The sequence below is a fragment of the Procambarus clarkii genome, chromosome 80 (assembly GCF_040958095.1).
Source record: "Procambarus clarkii isolate CNS0578487 chromosome 80, FALCON_Pclarkii_2.0, whole genome shotgun sequence".
Taxonomy (NCBI): domain Eukaryota; kingdom Metazoa; phylum Arthropoda; class Malacostraca; order Decapoda; family Cambaridae; genus Procambarus; species Procambarus clarkii.
Genome location: NC_091229.1, coordinates 22,002,420 through 22,017,671, shown reverse-complemented (window position 1 = coordinate 22,017,671; position 15,252 = coordinate 22,002,420). Strand labels below are relative to the sequence as shown.

General features: G+C 44.1%; 1 protein-coding gene across 3 annotated transcripts in view; it reads right to left on the bottom strand.

The window, feature by feature from the left end:
• Nucleotides 1-2,558: 2,558 nt before the first annotated feature.
• The window catches only part of LOC123746288 (cylicin-2), a 79,785-nt gene continuing 67,091 nt past the window's right edge, over nucleotides 2,559-15,252 (bottom strand). Inside the window, exons 1-3 of one of the 3 annotated variants that reach the window (XM_045727667.2) lie at nucleotides 9,447-9,607; nucleotides 6,279-6,489; nucleotides 2,559-5,022 (exon numbers count right to left, since the gene is read on the bottom strand). In XM_045727667.2, coding sequence (XP_045583623.2) covers nucleotides 4,243-5,022; nucleotides 6,279-6,365 — 867 coding nt within the window. In that variant the 5' untranslated portion in view covers nucleotides 6,366-6,489; nucleotides 9,447-9,607 and the 3' untranslated portion in view covers nucleotides 2,559-4,242. Of the gene's footprint in view, nucleotides 5,023-6,278; nucleotides 6,490-9,320; nucleotides 9,608-15,252 lie in introns of those variants that run through there. The other 2 variants (XM_045727666.2, XM_045727668.2) reach the window with 2 other exon arrangements.

Genomic DNA, 15,252 nt, shown 5'->3' with positions numbered 1-15,252 from the left:
TACTGTTGTGGCACGTGGTACAGTGACTACTGTTGTGGCACGTGGTACAGTGACTACTGTTGTGATGCCACGGGTACAGTGACTACTGTTGTGGCATGTGGTACAGTGGCTACTGTTGTGATGCCACGGGTACAGTGACTACTGTTGTGGCACGTGGTACAGTGACTACTGTTGTGATGCCACGGGTACAGTGACTACTGTTGTGGCATGTGGTACAGTGGCTACTGTTGTGATGCCACGGGTACAGTGACTACTGTTGTGGCACGTGGTACAGTGACTACTGTTGTGATGCCACGGGTACAGTGACTACTGTTGTGGCACGTGGTACAGTGACTACTGTTGTGATGCCACGGGTACAGTGACTACTGTTGTGGCATGTCACGTGGTACAGTGACTCTTGCCATATGGTACAATGACTACCGTTAATGTCACGTGGAAGAGTGTATGATGCAGCGATATAATAGCATTCAAATATAATGAAAATCAAAAATAAGGGTTAAAAACAAAGCTTAGGCTGATATGTTATTGTTTTTCTCCTCTTATTTACGCTCCCAATATATAAATATTTTGGGGAAAGGAATGCGACAGAATATGTTTATGGAATAACTAGTCAAGGGGAAGATATATGTATTCCAAGCAACTTAACAGTGATTGATGTGCTGGTGAGGTAGCTTGATAGTGAGTGATGTATTGGTTAATGTGGTCTCTCTTCCTCCAGGAGCTCCTGACAGATTACTGTTCCTGCTTCTTGTTGTTCATTTGTTATGATCTATCAGGTTCTGGAGAAGCGATTTCCTTAAACAATCGTGGAATGAGGGACTGAAGGCTGGTCTTCGGCTGGTCTTCGGTTGGTCTTCGGCTGGTCCTCGGCTGGTCCTCGGCTGGTCCTCGGACGGTCCTCGGCTAGTCCTCGGACGGTCCTCGGCTAGTGTTCTGTACACCAGTGTTGCCTGCAGGTTCTGCCTGTGTTCTGTCTACAGAGAATGTCCTTTTACATGTAAGGAGCACAGAGATGTGAATGACAATATTATGCCCAGTTTCTGAGGGCCAAGAGCTGGAACCTGTTAGTTAGCCAGGTCCCGCGATGCCAGCCCACCAGCCATCACTGTTACACTATGAAACACCCTTATAACATCATGAAAGCTTGTGACAACTTGGTCCAACATGCTGTTGCTTTTAGCAGCACGCAGGCCCACTTGAATCTATTCACTATTCATTTCATTCAACAAATAAGTCAGTATACAGCATTTGCAACATGTCAAGCAACATACACATTAGCGTCATAATATTGATACAGGAGCTGTACAGTTTCCCTTAGAGGAATTCTATTTATGCCTATCGAGGTTCCCTTAGGCCAACTAATGGCCTTTCCCAGGATGCAACCCCCGCAACAGTTGCCCAACTCCTGGGTGACTATTTGCTGCTAGGTGAACAGGAACATCAGGTGAACGGAAACATGCCCAAATGTTTCCCCCCTCTGCATTATGACCCCTGTTTTAGAGGACCCTATAACTGGTAGTGTTTTATTCAATATATTTCTTGGCTTTCTGAACCACTAGATCAGTGTTAAGAGTTTGACTTTCACAAGAGACAACCTGAATCTTTGTCAACATGCCAGTGGATACGAGACAACTTTGTCAATATGCCAGTGGATACGAGACAACTTTGTCAACATGCCAGTGGATACGAGACAACTTTGTCAACATGCCAGTGGATATGAGACAACTTTGTCAACATGCCAGTGGATACGAGACAACTTTGTCAATATGCCAGTGGATACGAGACAACTTTGTCAACATGCCAGTGGATACGAGACAACTTTGTCAACATGCCAGTGGATACGAGACAACTTTGTCAATATGCCAGTGGATATGAGACAACTTTGTCAACATGCCAGTGGATACGAGATAACTTTGTCAACATGCCAGTGGATATGAGACAACTTTGTCAACATGCCAGTGGATACGAGACAACTTTGTCAATATGCCAATGGATACGAGACAACTTTGTCAACATGCCAGTGGATACGAGATAACTTTGTCAACATGCCAGTGGATATGAGACAACTTTGTCAACATGCCAGTGGATACGAGACAACTTTGTCAATATGCCAGTGGATATGAGACAACTTTGTCAACATGCCAGTGGATACGAGACAACTTTGTCAATATGCCAGTGGATACGAGACAACTTTGTCAATATGCCAGTGGATACGAGACAACTTTGTCAATATGCCAGTGGATACGAGACAACTTTGTCAACATGCCAGTGGATACGAGACAACTTTGTCAATATGCCAGTGGATACGAGACAACTTTGTCAACATGCCAGTGGATACGAGACAGCTTTGTCAATATGCCAGTGGATACGCGACAACTTTGCTGCTATGCCAATGGATACGAGACCTCCCAGAAAAGTTAAAACACAATTACACAATCAATGGTTAGGGCATCTCAGATTTCTCAAAATTATAGAACCTTCTAAAAAAAATTGTTTTTATCTTAATCTAGGTTTCTCACACTTCAATTGGTTTAATCTATTTGCAAATCATACTCTACTCTCTTTGACCCCTGAATGTTTTATTTAACAACTCAAATTAAACATGATAAATGCTATATATCAGCCATACACTTGAGACAGTTATAGTTAATAATAAGGCAACTTACAGCCAAACATTTCTATAAACACCCATAACAACTCTTATGAAGTGATCATAAATGTTGAATAGATGTAACACGCTGTCGTATAATCTCCATTTGTATAAATCATCTGGAAAATCCCCCTCAGGAACATTGGGGAGGGCACCTCTGACAAGCCGCCAGCTTCCTGCACCCGTCAATGCCACTAGAGATGTTGCCTCTCAGGTAGACTCAGGCCAAAAAAAATATATATATTTACCAAACACTAAATAAACAACGAATACAATTACACACGTCATATCAATGCCAGATGCAGGCGATGAGTCACAATAACGTGGCTGAAGTATGTTGACCAGACCACACACTAGAAATTGAAGGGACGACGACGTTTCGGTCCGTCCTGGACCATTCTCAAGTCGATTGTGGATGAATCGACTTGAGAATGGTCCAGGACGGACCGAAACGTCGTCGTCCCTTCAATTTCTAGTGTGTGGTCTGGTCATCAATGCCAGATAATTCATGTAAAAATCGGCTTTAAAATAATCACCACCAAAACCACCAGAATGGTAATATATAGTATACTTGTGGGGAATACATACACATAATACAACATTAAAAATTGTGGGGGGTATACATATTACATATTACAAGCTTAACTTATCAAATGTGAACATAATGGGCCACTGCATCTCCCTCTATAATACACTTAGGCCTACTGTATATACACATCACTAATTTTTTACATAAACATACACATACGAGGTTCATCTTAAGCTGCACAATTATGAGGTCTGCAATTTGGAAGACTTGAAGGAGAACAAAATCCGTTGTAGTGAAAAAGTTGAGAAACAGATGTGAAAATAATATTGCACTATGAAAGTTAAGGCGGTATGGTATGTCAGGGTAGAGGCACTAGAGTATGTCAATAAAGAGGCCTTTTACACTATGCTGGAGTAAAGAGACTATGGTATGCTGCAGACAAGAGGCACAAGAGTATGTCAGAATAAATAGGCAGTAAAGTAGGTCACAGTAAAGAGACAATACAGTATGTCTGAGAGTGAAGAGGCACTACAGTATGTCAGAGTAGAGGCACTACACTATATCTGAGAGTAGAGGCACTATATTATTTCTGAGAGTAGAGGCACTACACTATGTCAAAGTAGAGGCACTACACTATATCTGAGAGTAGAGGCACTACAATATGTCAGAGTAGAGACACTACACTATGTCTGAGAATAAAGATGTAAAAAAGTATATTCAATACCATATATCTGTATTGAATGCGGCCGATAATAAAGATACAAGAGGAAATAAAGCTGACAGCACAAGTGCCGACGTACGAGAATGTGAACACGAACAAGAGGTTAAATAAAGAACTGGAGAAGAATGACTGAGGCAACACACTGGTCTTGACAGCTGATGGTTAAGACCACAAAAGAACGACCCAGGAACGACCCATACAACAAGGGACGACACAGGCACGACCCGATACAAGGACAGGAGAGCTTAAGGTAAGGAGAGTGGCTGCTACTGCAGTAGGCACAGGAACGCTATCACAGTCAGTTATTACGGGGGCAGTTAGGGGAACAGTCTGCTGGACCTTTTACCGCTTACTCTTCCCCTTCCCGGTTAATTTCTTCCAAAATCCGACTTTTTTCTCTTCCTTGGCAGGATCCTTCGTGTCTATCAAGTCCTCCTTGCTCACGGCCTTCTTCGGAGAGTCCCGCGTCGGGGACCCATTGCCGGAGTCGTCATCCTTGAGTTCGTCATTCGATTCTTTATTTTTGTTGTTTTTCATTAAATCTCTATATCCTAGGATTCCCTTGCGATCCTTCTTGTCCTTGTCCTTCGGCGATTCATCTTTAAGCATATCCAGAAAATTGTGCTCTGATTTAGAGAGCCTACTTTTGGAGAAAGTCAGATTTCGTATATCGATGTTGTTCTTCTTCTCCGGGGTCATACGGTTCGGGTCCTGCTGAAACTCTCCGGGATCTTCAACGAAGGCCTGCTGGAGATCGCGCATCATCTTCTTGCGAATGGTCTTCTTCATGGAGAGGTGGCGTTCGATGTGCCTCATGTCCTTTTCGTACTCCCCCTTACGGCTACTTCTCTCTGATGGTTTGTCGTTTCCCTGCTTCTCTTTCCCTTTGTTGTCCTCTTTGTTGTCCTTCCCCTGACTTTCATTGTCCTGGTTTTCCTTCCCTAGACTCTTCTTCTTCTTCTTCCTCTTGGAGGCGCTGCCGCTGCCAGGATCATCCTCATTTAGGTAGTCGAAGTACTTGGAGATATTGGCCTCGTCCTCGTCGCTCGAGCCCACAGACACAGCGGAGTCGTTGCCCGGGTTCTTCTGTGCCAGGTCTGCATCCTTCTGCTGTACAGCAACCTGTTGTGACAGAGATAATTACTTCTGTGGCACAAACACACACATGATATGATCACCACGTACAAGATTCTCAGAGGAATTGATAGGGTAGATAAAGACGGGCTATTTAACACAAGGGACAGCCACACTAGGGGACACAGGTGGAAACTGAGTGCCCAAATGAGCCACAGAGATATTAGAAAGAATTTTTTTAGTGTCAGAGTAGTAGACAAATGGAATGCATTAGGAAGTAATGTGGTGGAGGTCGACTCCATACACAGTTTCAAGTGTAGATATAATAGAGCCCAATAGGCTCAGGAACCTTGGAGAGGCGGGACCAAAGAGCCAGAGGTCAACCCCCGCAAGCACAAATAGGTGAGTACAAATAGGTGAGTATACACACACACTGGACTCTCTCACGTTTTACTGAAATGCATCAAAGGTGAAAATTGACTAATCTTAACTTAAAAAATTAACTAAACTTACCATTAACAGAATTGTTAATCTAATTCCTTCTTTTTAAATTGGAACCTATATATGACCATTGACACAATGCATATATAATGTCTTATAGAATAAAATTGAACAATCTTTAACAAATATATATATATATGTATATATATATATATATATATATATATATATATATATATATATATATATATATATATATATATATATATATATATATATATATATATATATATATATATATATATAATAGTTATATGTGTACAAGGCCACTAAATATGATAAGCACTTAAAATATATTTAAAAATATAATCATATGATATAACGGGCAGGTAAATATGCTCAGGATTTTATTGTTATTTAGCGAAATATACTTAAACATATAAAATACAGCATATTTGTATACAATTACAGACTAAGTATAATATATTTAGTTGAAAAGAAGTAAAGCTGCTTTGTATATAAGTTTTATAAATATTTCTAGATAACTTGAGTAGGTTAGATATGGGCGTGCAAAGTTGCCAACCAAGCAAGACATGATGCAAGTTAAGACAGGGCACCAGGAGCTAGAGCTTACGCCCCCGTAGTCACTGATAGATAAGATAAGATAAGGAAAGTTTCAGGAGAAAGCGCAAAGCCACTCCGACTATACAGCACAGGGATATGGGAAATATGTGGATGAGGCTTTAAGGTATAGGATGGTCGGGAAGAAATGGTGGCCAGTCACTTAGGGAAATATTTGACCTACTCGTATCACCACCACAACTACCACCACTACAACTACTACTACCACCACCACTTCTCACCTGGTTGATTTCCGTAGCATGGCTACGGCGCCTTGCTCTGGGAGAACACGTGAAGACGTCTAAGACGTGTGGGATGTTGCGTTCCATCGTGTCTGGTCACCTGGGGTCCTAGGGGGTCACCAGGGGTCACCAGGGGTCACCAGGGGGTCACTGCTTGTCACTAGAGGTCAGCAGGCGCTGGCCGAATGCGCCTACGGAGCGCCCAATCTCACTGGAATAAATGCCAACACTTTAGACAATAATAATATTATATATTCCACACTACAACAAATAATATTTAACTATTAAAATTCATATTATTACTATAGTGATTTAATTCTTAATAATCCAAAATCAAATTTAACAGGCGATAATGGTTTAAATATTAGAGATTTTTTTTTTATTCCAACGATGGTTCTAGGACCAGTCTTAGAAACTGGTCTTGGACCCTTAAGACGAGGAGAGAAGGGAAAAGGACAGAACAGACAAGAATCTTAGCAGCACAGTGTGGACAAGAACATAATCTTCAACATTTCGACTTGCTGGACAAAAGATCGGGGGGGGGGGAGGGGGGGATTAGAATCTTAGAGGGGTCAGAGGGACGTAAAGAAGCACTTCTTCAGTGCAAATATTAAGCCAATGAAACGCGCTTGAAAGGAGAGCTAGTCGAATCTAACTCTCTACATTGTTTCAGGGGTCATTATGATAAAGTCAGATAAGGCCTTATCACTCAGTGCATGAATACTTCAAGATACAGATGATGGGTGACAGACTGTACACATGGACACTAGAAGAAAGGGGGATACAGAGACGAAGGTGAACACCCAGCTTCACTGTAATGGTAGTTAAGAAATGGCACCAGCTGAGGAACTATAGATGCTGGCAACAGGTCCATACACAGCTTGAAACAGGTATAATAGTTCAAGGATGTAGCAGAACCCATGTACACGGGTCCTGGGGCCAGATTCACGAAAGCACTTACGCAAACACTTACGAACCTGTACATCTTTTCTCAATCTTTGACGGCTTTGTTTACAATTATTAAGCAGTTAATGAGCTCCGAAGCACCAGGAGGCTGTTTATAACAATAACAACAGTTGATTGGCAAGCTTTCATGCTTGTAAACTGTTTAATAAATGTAACCAAAGCCGTCAAAGATTGAGGAAAGATGTACACGTTCGTAAGTGCTTGCGTAAGTACTTTCGTGAATCTGGCCCCAGCCGACCAAGCCAAACATCAGAAGATGGACAGGCGACGTTTCTGTCCGTCCTGGATCATTATCAAGTCGGGAGAAGTTGCTGTCGTTTCTATATTTTCTGATGTGTGGTGTGGTCATGATATCTTCAGCCACGTTATTGTGACTCCTCGTCTGTACATGGGTTCTAATGGACATCACAAATATTTTTTATCGAGTTCTATGGAAAACCCTAATTAAATCACAAAGAAAAGTCTTATAGACGTGTCTATAAGTTTTTTTTTATAAGAAAAGTCTTATAATAACTTTTAAATTTGTTCATACAAACGTCTTATAGAGTTCTGCAGAAAACCAAATTAAGTTCTCGAAGGACTGCCAACTAACTTCAAATCACACAACAAAAAAGGATGGAAATGCAGCGCAATTTTCCAAGCCTAGCGTACCAAAATAAAAATGTAAATTTCACGTGTAAACGTACCCAGATTTACAGAAGGGGGTTGAGCAGCTTAGGAATGTATACACAAACACGCCTCTGAGAATAACAGGTCAGCTGAACACAAGCAAGAGCTATATTCTGCCCAACACCGGAAAGGAGGACAAAAAAAACACGGTGGCGAGGCTTCAGTAGGCTTCGGCCGCCCCAGAGAAAAAGTCAAAATATATCACTTTCTCCCCCAAACCCACACGACGCCTCCCCCAGCATCACCCCAGCCACAGAGCACCTCACACATTATGCTTCCCCAGATCAACATCAACAACACCCCCAAATCCCCAGAAAGTATGCCTTCCTTCTCCACCAAACCTTACCATGACCTCCGTCTTGTGTTAAGGAATAAATGTATATGTTTATCTCTCAGACTTTTCGGTAATATGTTTATTGTTTGTGATGTGTGTGTCTATATATGTATGAACACGTTGTACTGAACGGGGTGAGAATAGCTTGAGCTACCTCATCCCTTTGTGTATATTTTAACTCAATAAACTCAATTTCAACGACCTTCGTTTCATTTTTCTCTACGGCCACCGACATGAAAATCAGTTACCCAAAACAATGATGTTCTTCAAATATTCGTCTTGTAATGTATACTTTTTTGTCAACAAATACCAAATTCCAGCTCAATGATTATTTTACCAAGCCTAGTTAGTTTTGAGCTCGACGCCTAATCAGTCCCATTAAACTTTCATCTATTAACGTTATTTTCTCTCCTACATTGTGGCTTGTTGAGCTTGAAGCTGTTGCTCCTTGTATGTGCATCAAAGAAGTTATCAAAGCAGTTATCTGGATTAATATCCTCCAATTTGTTCAACATTTTAAATATTTCTATAAGATCCGCTCTCTCACATCTGCTTTACAGCGCGTTAGTCTTGTTATCAGAATTAGGCTGTTTACATCGGTACTTAAACCAGGTAGTTGTAGACATTGAATCTGTTTAACGAAATTGTAAACTATGTCCTAAGAGCTGAGACACACTCCCTCAATATACTTGGGATTGTCGTGTTATCAATAACTTTAGACCAAGTGGTATGAGATTCTTTGAGCTCTTAACTACTTCATACCCTCACAAATATTGCAAGATATTCTTGTGTTCTACCCAGAGTTCGCTAGTGGAGGCTAGTTGACTAGACTCGTGCCTCGTGGTCTCTCTTGATAGTATGACTAACTATCCTGTGAGATGGGGGATAGATGATCTCGTAGCTTTAGAACTATATACTCTACAATCCTTGATATATAATAAGGTAGCAACACAGCCTAATATTGTCCTGATTGAAAACAATCAGGACAATACATAAAAAATGTACTCTTAGGATAGGACAAGTATTACATCTACAGGTCCACACTTCCTGGTGTACAGTGAGAGTCTACTTACACTGTTGCAACACCTTCACAGTTCTTCTTGCAGTGACGGTGCACTCAAATGCGCAGCGTCACGCAACGCACAGTTAATTCTCACTTGATAATGACTATATTTGGCACTGAGGAAAATTGCAATCACCTGTTGTGACACGGGAGGCCCGGTGTGTGTGTGTGTGTGTGTGGCACACTAGGACACGTCTAGTGGGGCTAGGTGGAAGTGGGCCACGTACAGTGCTAAGGTTCTTGGTACCACTATCATCACTATGGACCACACACTCAACCCCACACGACTTTATCTGCACTCACTCACTCTCTCACTCACTCACTCACTCACTCCCTCTCCCTCTCCCTCTCTCTCTCTCTCTCTCTCTCTCTCTCTCTCTCTCTCTCTCTCTCTCTCTCTCTCAAAAGAACACCTGGAATTATTGACATGAAATCAAGTTTTAGAAGCAATACAAATAATTGTCACAAAAATAAGTGTGTCATTTTTCTTTTTATCGGCTTATCTGTTATCTCCTCCTCCTGCCCCCCCTCCCCCCCTCCTACGCCCCCCCATCATCACCCCTTCAGCCTCCCTCCCCCCCCCTCCACCTCCAATTGTACCCATTCGCCCCTCCAAGCGTCGCTCCTCCCTAAAACACAATGCCGGAACTCATAGACTAATAAAACAAAAGTCAAAATTCACATCAATGACAGCATATACAAAGGAAAAACAGCCTTAGGCAACCTGAGATGATTCCCTAACCTTGGCATGAACATTCTGCTACACTTATACTAGGCTCTAGCTCGCCCTTATCTCTAATACCCTCCAAGTACCAAGACATACCTTTGGCTACTAACATGCAAGAACTACAAGCAGTGCAAAACAAGGCACTAAGCAGGGATGAAAGACAACCGTATGACCAAATAGTCTGAGAAGTCAGTGATTCACTGAAAATACAACCATTAAAGCTTAGATCTACTGGGCCCAAGAGCTTAGATCTACTGGGCCCAAGAGCTTAGATCTACTCGGGGCCCCACAATACATAATTCTAAGATAAAATATGGTCTAGATAACAGGCTGCACGATGATAAAATCAACAAATCTCTATATGAGAGGAGAGCCCAATATCTCGCTCTGACCTCCAGAAGTTCTAAAAATCTACTTTATCTACATTAGATAATAATAATTAGTATTTGTATCTACCTCGCTCGGATAACCTCCGGGGGGAGGCAGGAGTCAAGGCTGTTAAAGAAAACGGTCATTAGAGCACGGAAGAGGGGAAACTATACCTGTGGCTGCCGCTATTGTTATAATCATATTTTGATCGATACAATATACATATTAACATGTTACAGTGGGTAATTTGGGATACAGAAATTATTAGAGTTAAATAGGCTTAGCTAACAGAGCTAAATAGGCCTATAGCTCTACCAGTTAGGCATAATTAGGATCACTGCAGTCTTCAATGTGTTGACTGACTCCCTGCTATCAAGTTACTGGCAGGTGAACAGAGGCATCAGGTACGAGCAAACGTGACATTAAGAAGGTTGAGAACATATCAGGGGGTAATGCTGTGGGATCGAACGCGTGTTGCTGGAGTCTATCGAGATGAATTAACACCTTACAACCCGGAGACGGGTTAGTCACCCGCCCTTAATCCTCTCTGGGGGTCGACCCGTATTGTGTGACGTCATCGACCGCACTGCCTGACGTCACGGGCCGTTATGAGTGACGTCACGGGTCGCCATGAGTGACGTCATCGCCCGAGTGACGTCACGGGCCGTCATGAGTGACGTCACCAACACACAGGCTTACCAACACTGCAGGAGAGAGAGAGCCATTGACAGGGGCGTGGTCTTAAGTCCTTCAAATGACGGATGCAGGTTGTTAGAGGCCTTAATGAGTGCCAGTGACGGTTGTTAAGCTGTAATGAGTGCCAGTGACGGTTGTTAGGCTGTAATGAGTGCCAGTGACGGTTGTTAGGCTGTAATGAGTGCCAATGATGCCTTCTGACAGTTCTACAATAGAGCTAATCAGAGAACAGTAGCAGTGCCACAGATCTTCAAGGTTGTTGTGTCACGTTGGTAGCTATGGGGGACACGGTGAATAGGTGCATTAGGTGAAAGGTCTCCTCCTGCCCCCCCACTAGGCCAGCCACTGACCTTTCGCAGGATGCCACCCACAACAGTTGCTTAACTCCTGGGGACCTGGGCACGAGGCCTGTATATACCCCTCGCTGCCTCCTGTGGAAGGTGGTAGCATTGGGTATCCTGGGACAGGTAGCCCTGTAGTATAGGTTATCTTGTTATGAATATTATGAATACATATATCATTCGCGAGTAATGGATGATATCCATTACAAATCCACAAGGGCCGTGACGAGGATTCGAACCTGCGTCCGGGAGCATCCCAGACGCTGCCTTAATCGACTGAGCTACGACATGGTCAAAAGAGTTGAAACCGAAGTTCTACTGTTCATCTAATGCATCACGCAACTGTGATTTCTGTGTTTCCAGTGATTGAAATTGAAATAAGTTTATTGAGGTAAAATACACACAAAGGGATGAGGTAGCTCAAGCTATTCTCACCCCGTTCAGTACATCGTGTTAATACATACATAGACACACATCACAAACAATAAACATATTACCAAACATTCTGAGAGTCACAATAACGTGGCTAAAGTATGTTGACCAGACCACACACTAGACAAATTTAATAAGTCAATATTGACTTATTAAATATGTGCATAGGTGACATACTTAACATAATAGATACCCTTAAAAAGATTCATAGAAAACACCGACCTTACCTAACCTTGTTAGTATGTTAAGATAAGCATCTTATTGCTTCGTAATTACAATTATTACTTAACCTATAATAGGTACAGGTTAAGTAATAATTGTAATTACGAAGCAATAAGATGCTTATCTTAAGATACTAACAAGGTTGGGTAAGGTCGGTGTTTTCTATGAATCTTTTTAGGGGTATCTATTATGTTTAGTATATCACCTATGCACGTAGTTAATAAGTCAATATTGACTTTACGAATTTGCGAGAACGGGTTGCACTAGAAGGTGAAGGGACGACGACGTTTCGGTCCGTCCTAGACCATTCTCAAGATCGACTTGAGAATGGTCCAGGACGGACCGAAACGTCGTCGACCCTTCACCCTCTAGTGTGTGGTCTGGTCAACATTGTGAGAGATAAACATCTACATTTCCTTTTCCAGTGTTGTTCTTACGACAGGGGGGGGGGGAAGGGGGGGGAGAACAGGGGGAGTGAGAGTGGGGAGGGGTGGGGAGGACAGGTGAGGGGGGGGGGATAGGAGGACTGACCAAGGGAAGGGGATGAGATGATGGGATAGGAAGAAAGGTCACTTGGGTGGATGTGACAGCCTAGCCCAAAGGTTAAACAAGCCGACCCTGGGGCAGCAGAGGAGTTTGGGGAGGGGGGGTGATGGGGTTTGGGGAGGGGGGGGTGATGGGGTTGGGGGAAGGGGGGAAATGGGTTATTTCCTCATTATTTCAATGTTAAATGTAGATATAATAGAGCCCAGTAGGCTCAGGAACCTGTACACCAGTTGATTGATCTGTTGAGAGGCGGGACCAAAGAGCCAGAGCTCAACCCCCGCAAGCACAAATAGGTGAGTACACACACACACACACAGGGGTCTGGAAGCTGAATGGACAGCGCGCGGGATTCGTAATCCTGTGGCTCGGGTTCCATTCCCGGCGCCGACAGAGACAAATGGGCAGAGTTTCTTTCACCCTGATGCCCCCTGTAACCTAGCAGTAAATAGGTACCTGGGAGTTAGACAGCTGCTACGGGCTATTTCCTGGGTGTGTATGTAGAAAAAAAAATAGTAGTTAGTAACAGTTGATTGAGAGTTGAGAGGCGGGACCAAAGAGCCAGAGCTCAACCCCCGCAAGCACAAATGGTGAATACAGTACACACCAGAAGCCAGGACTGACCACACCAACACCTGACCCGCCACGCGTACATCGCCATGCGCACCAAGAACAGGTTAGGCAGAGCTCAAGGCAGACCCGCCCTCGGAGGCTGCACTCACACGCACGCACTCACGCGCACGCAAAACTAAAGCGTGGGAGACATGATCACGACATTCTCACAAAGGGCACGACGTGTTTGACACGTGTCACGAATACGAACGGACGGACACGAACAACAACAAACTAATCAAATGAGCAACCAATGAAATTGAAAATCGTATGATTCTAAACCATCCCACTGAAGGGTGAAAGGTGGGGCCCAAGAGCTAACGTCCAGTTCCCAACAAGCAAAAAATAAATGAACAAACGCACAAGTGAGTCCATATTCGCTTTAGACGCGAAGTGCGTCAACAAAACGTAGCAAATACGATTATTTTCCAGTTTTGTCTTGGACAAGACAAAAGAGAGGGCGAGACAGCTTGTCCGGGGATGTCGTGACGCTGTGGACACCCGGCGTCCACTTCTGGGCAGGATTTGACCAATCAGGACACCGGCGTCCACTTCTGGGCAGGATTTGACCAATCAGGACACCCGGCGTCCACTTCTGGGCAGGATTTGACCAATCAGGACACCGGCGTCCACTTCTGGGCAGGATTTGACCAATCAGGACACCGGCGTCCACTTCTGGGCAGGATTTGACCAATCAGGACACCCGGCGTCCACTTCTGGGCAGGATTTGACCAATCAGGACACCGGCGTCCATTTCTGGGCAGGATTTGACCAATCAGGACACCCGGCGTCCACTTCTGGGCAGGATTTGACCAATCAGGACACCGGCGTCCATTTCTGGGAAGGATTTGACCAATCAGGACACCGGCGTCCACTTCTGGGCAGGATTTGACCAATCTGGACACCCGGCGTCCACTTCTGGGCAGGATTTGACCAATCAGGACACCGGCGTCCATTTCTGGGCAGGATTTGACCAATCTGGACACCCGGCGTCCACTTCTGGGCAGGATTTGACCAATCAGGACACCGGAGTCCATTTATGGGCAGGATTTGACCAATCAGGACACCGGCGTCCATTTCTGGGCAGGATTTGACCAATCAGGACATCCGGCGTCCACTTCTGGGCAGGATTTGATCAATCAGGACACCCGACGTCCACTTCCAGACAACATTTGACCAATCAGGACACCAGCATCCACCCCCAGACAACATTTGACCAATCAGGACACCAGCATCCACTCCTGGACAACATTTGACCAATCAGGACACCCGGCGTCCACTTCTGGGCAGGATTTGACCAATCAGGACACCAGCATTCACTCCCAGACAACATTTGACCAATCAGGACACCGGCGTCCACTCCCAGACAACATTTGACCAATCAGAACACCCGGCGTTCACTTCCGGACTCTTTAAGAGAGGAAAACAAATGAACTTAACACATTTTAACATTGGTAAGGTGAATCAACGTGTTATAAACAGGATGTTTGCGCAAACACAGAGTGCCGGCGAGGCTGGGTAAGTGAGTTAGTGCAAAGGTGAGGGGTGAGTGGTGCTTTGGGTGAGTGAGGGAGTGTGAGGGAGAGAGTGAGGGAGAGTGAGGGGGAGGGAGGGGAGGGGGGGGGAGAGCGAGGTGAACAGCTTTCTTGCTCAGTAAGGTGCAAAGCACTCATTCCCCACAACACACACACACACACACACACACAACCGATGGCTGGAAAGGCGGGATCCAAGAGCCAATGCTCGATCCTGCAAGCACAAATAGGTGAGTACACACACACACACACACACACACACACACACACACACACACACACACACACACACACACACACACACACACACACACACACACACACACACACACACCTCTTCCAACACGCAACAAGACAAACAAACCAACAAACACAACAAACGCATCACAACATCTTGATTGCATCTCCCACCAGCCCAAAACAAACAAACAAAAACACCTTTGCAAACAATGACAGCAACTTTGC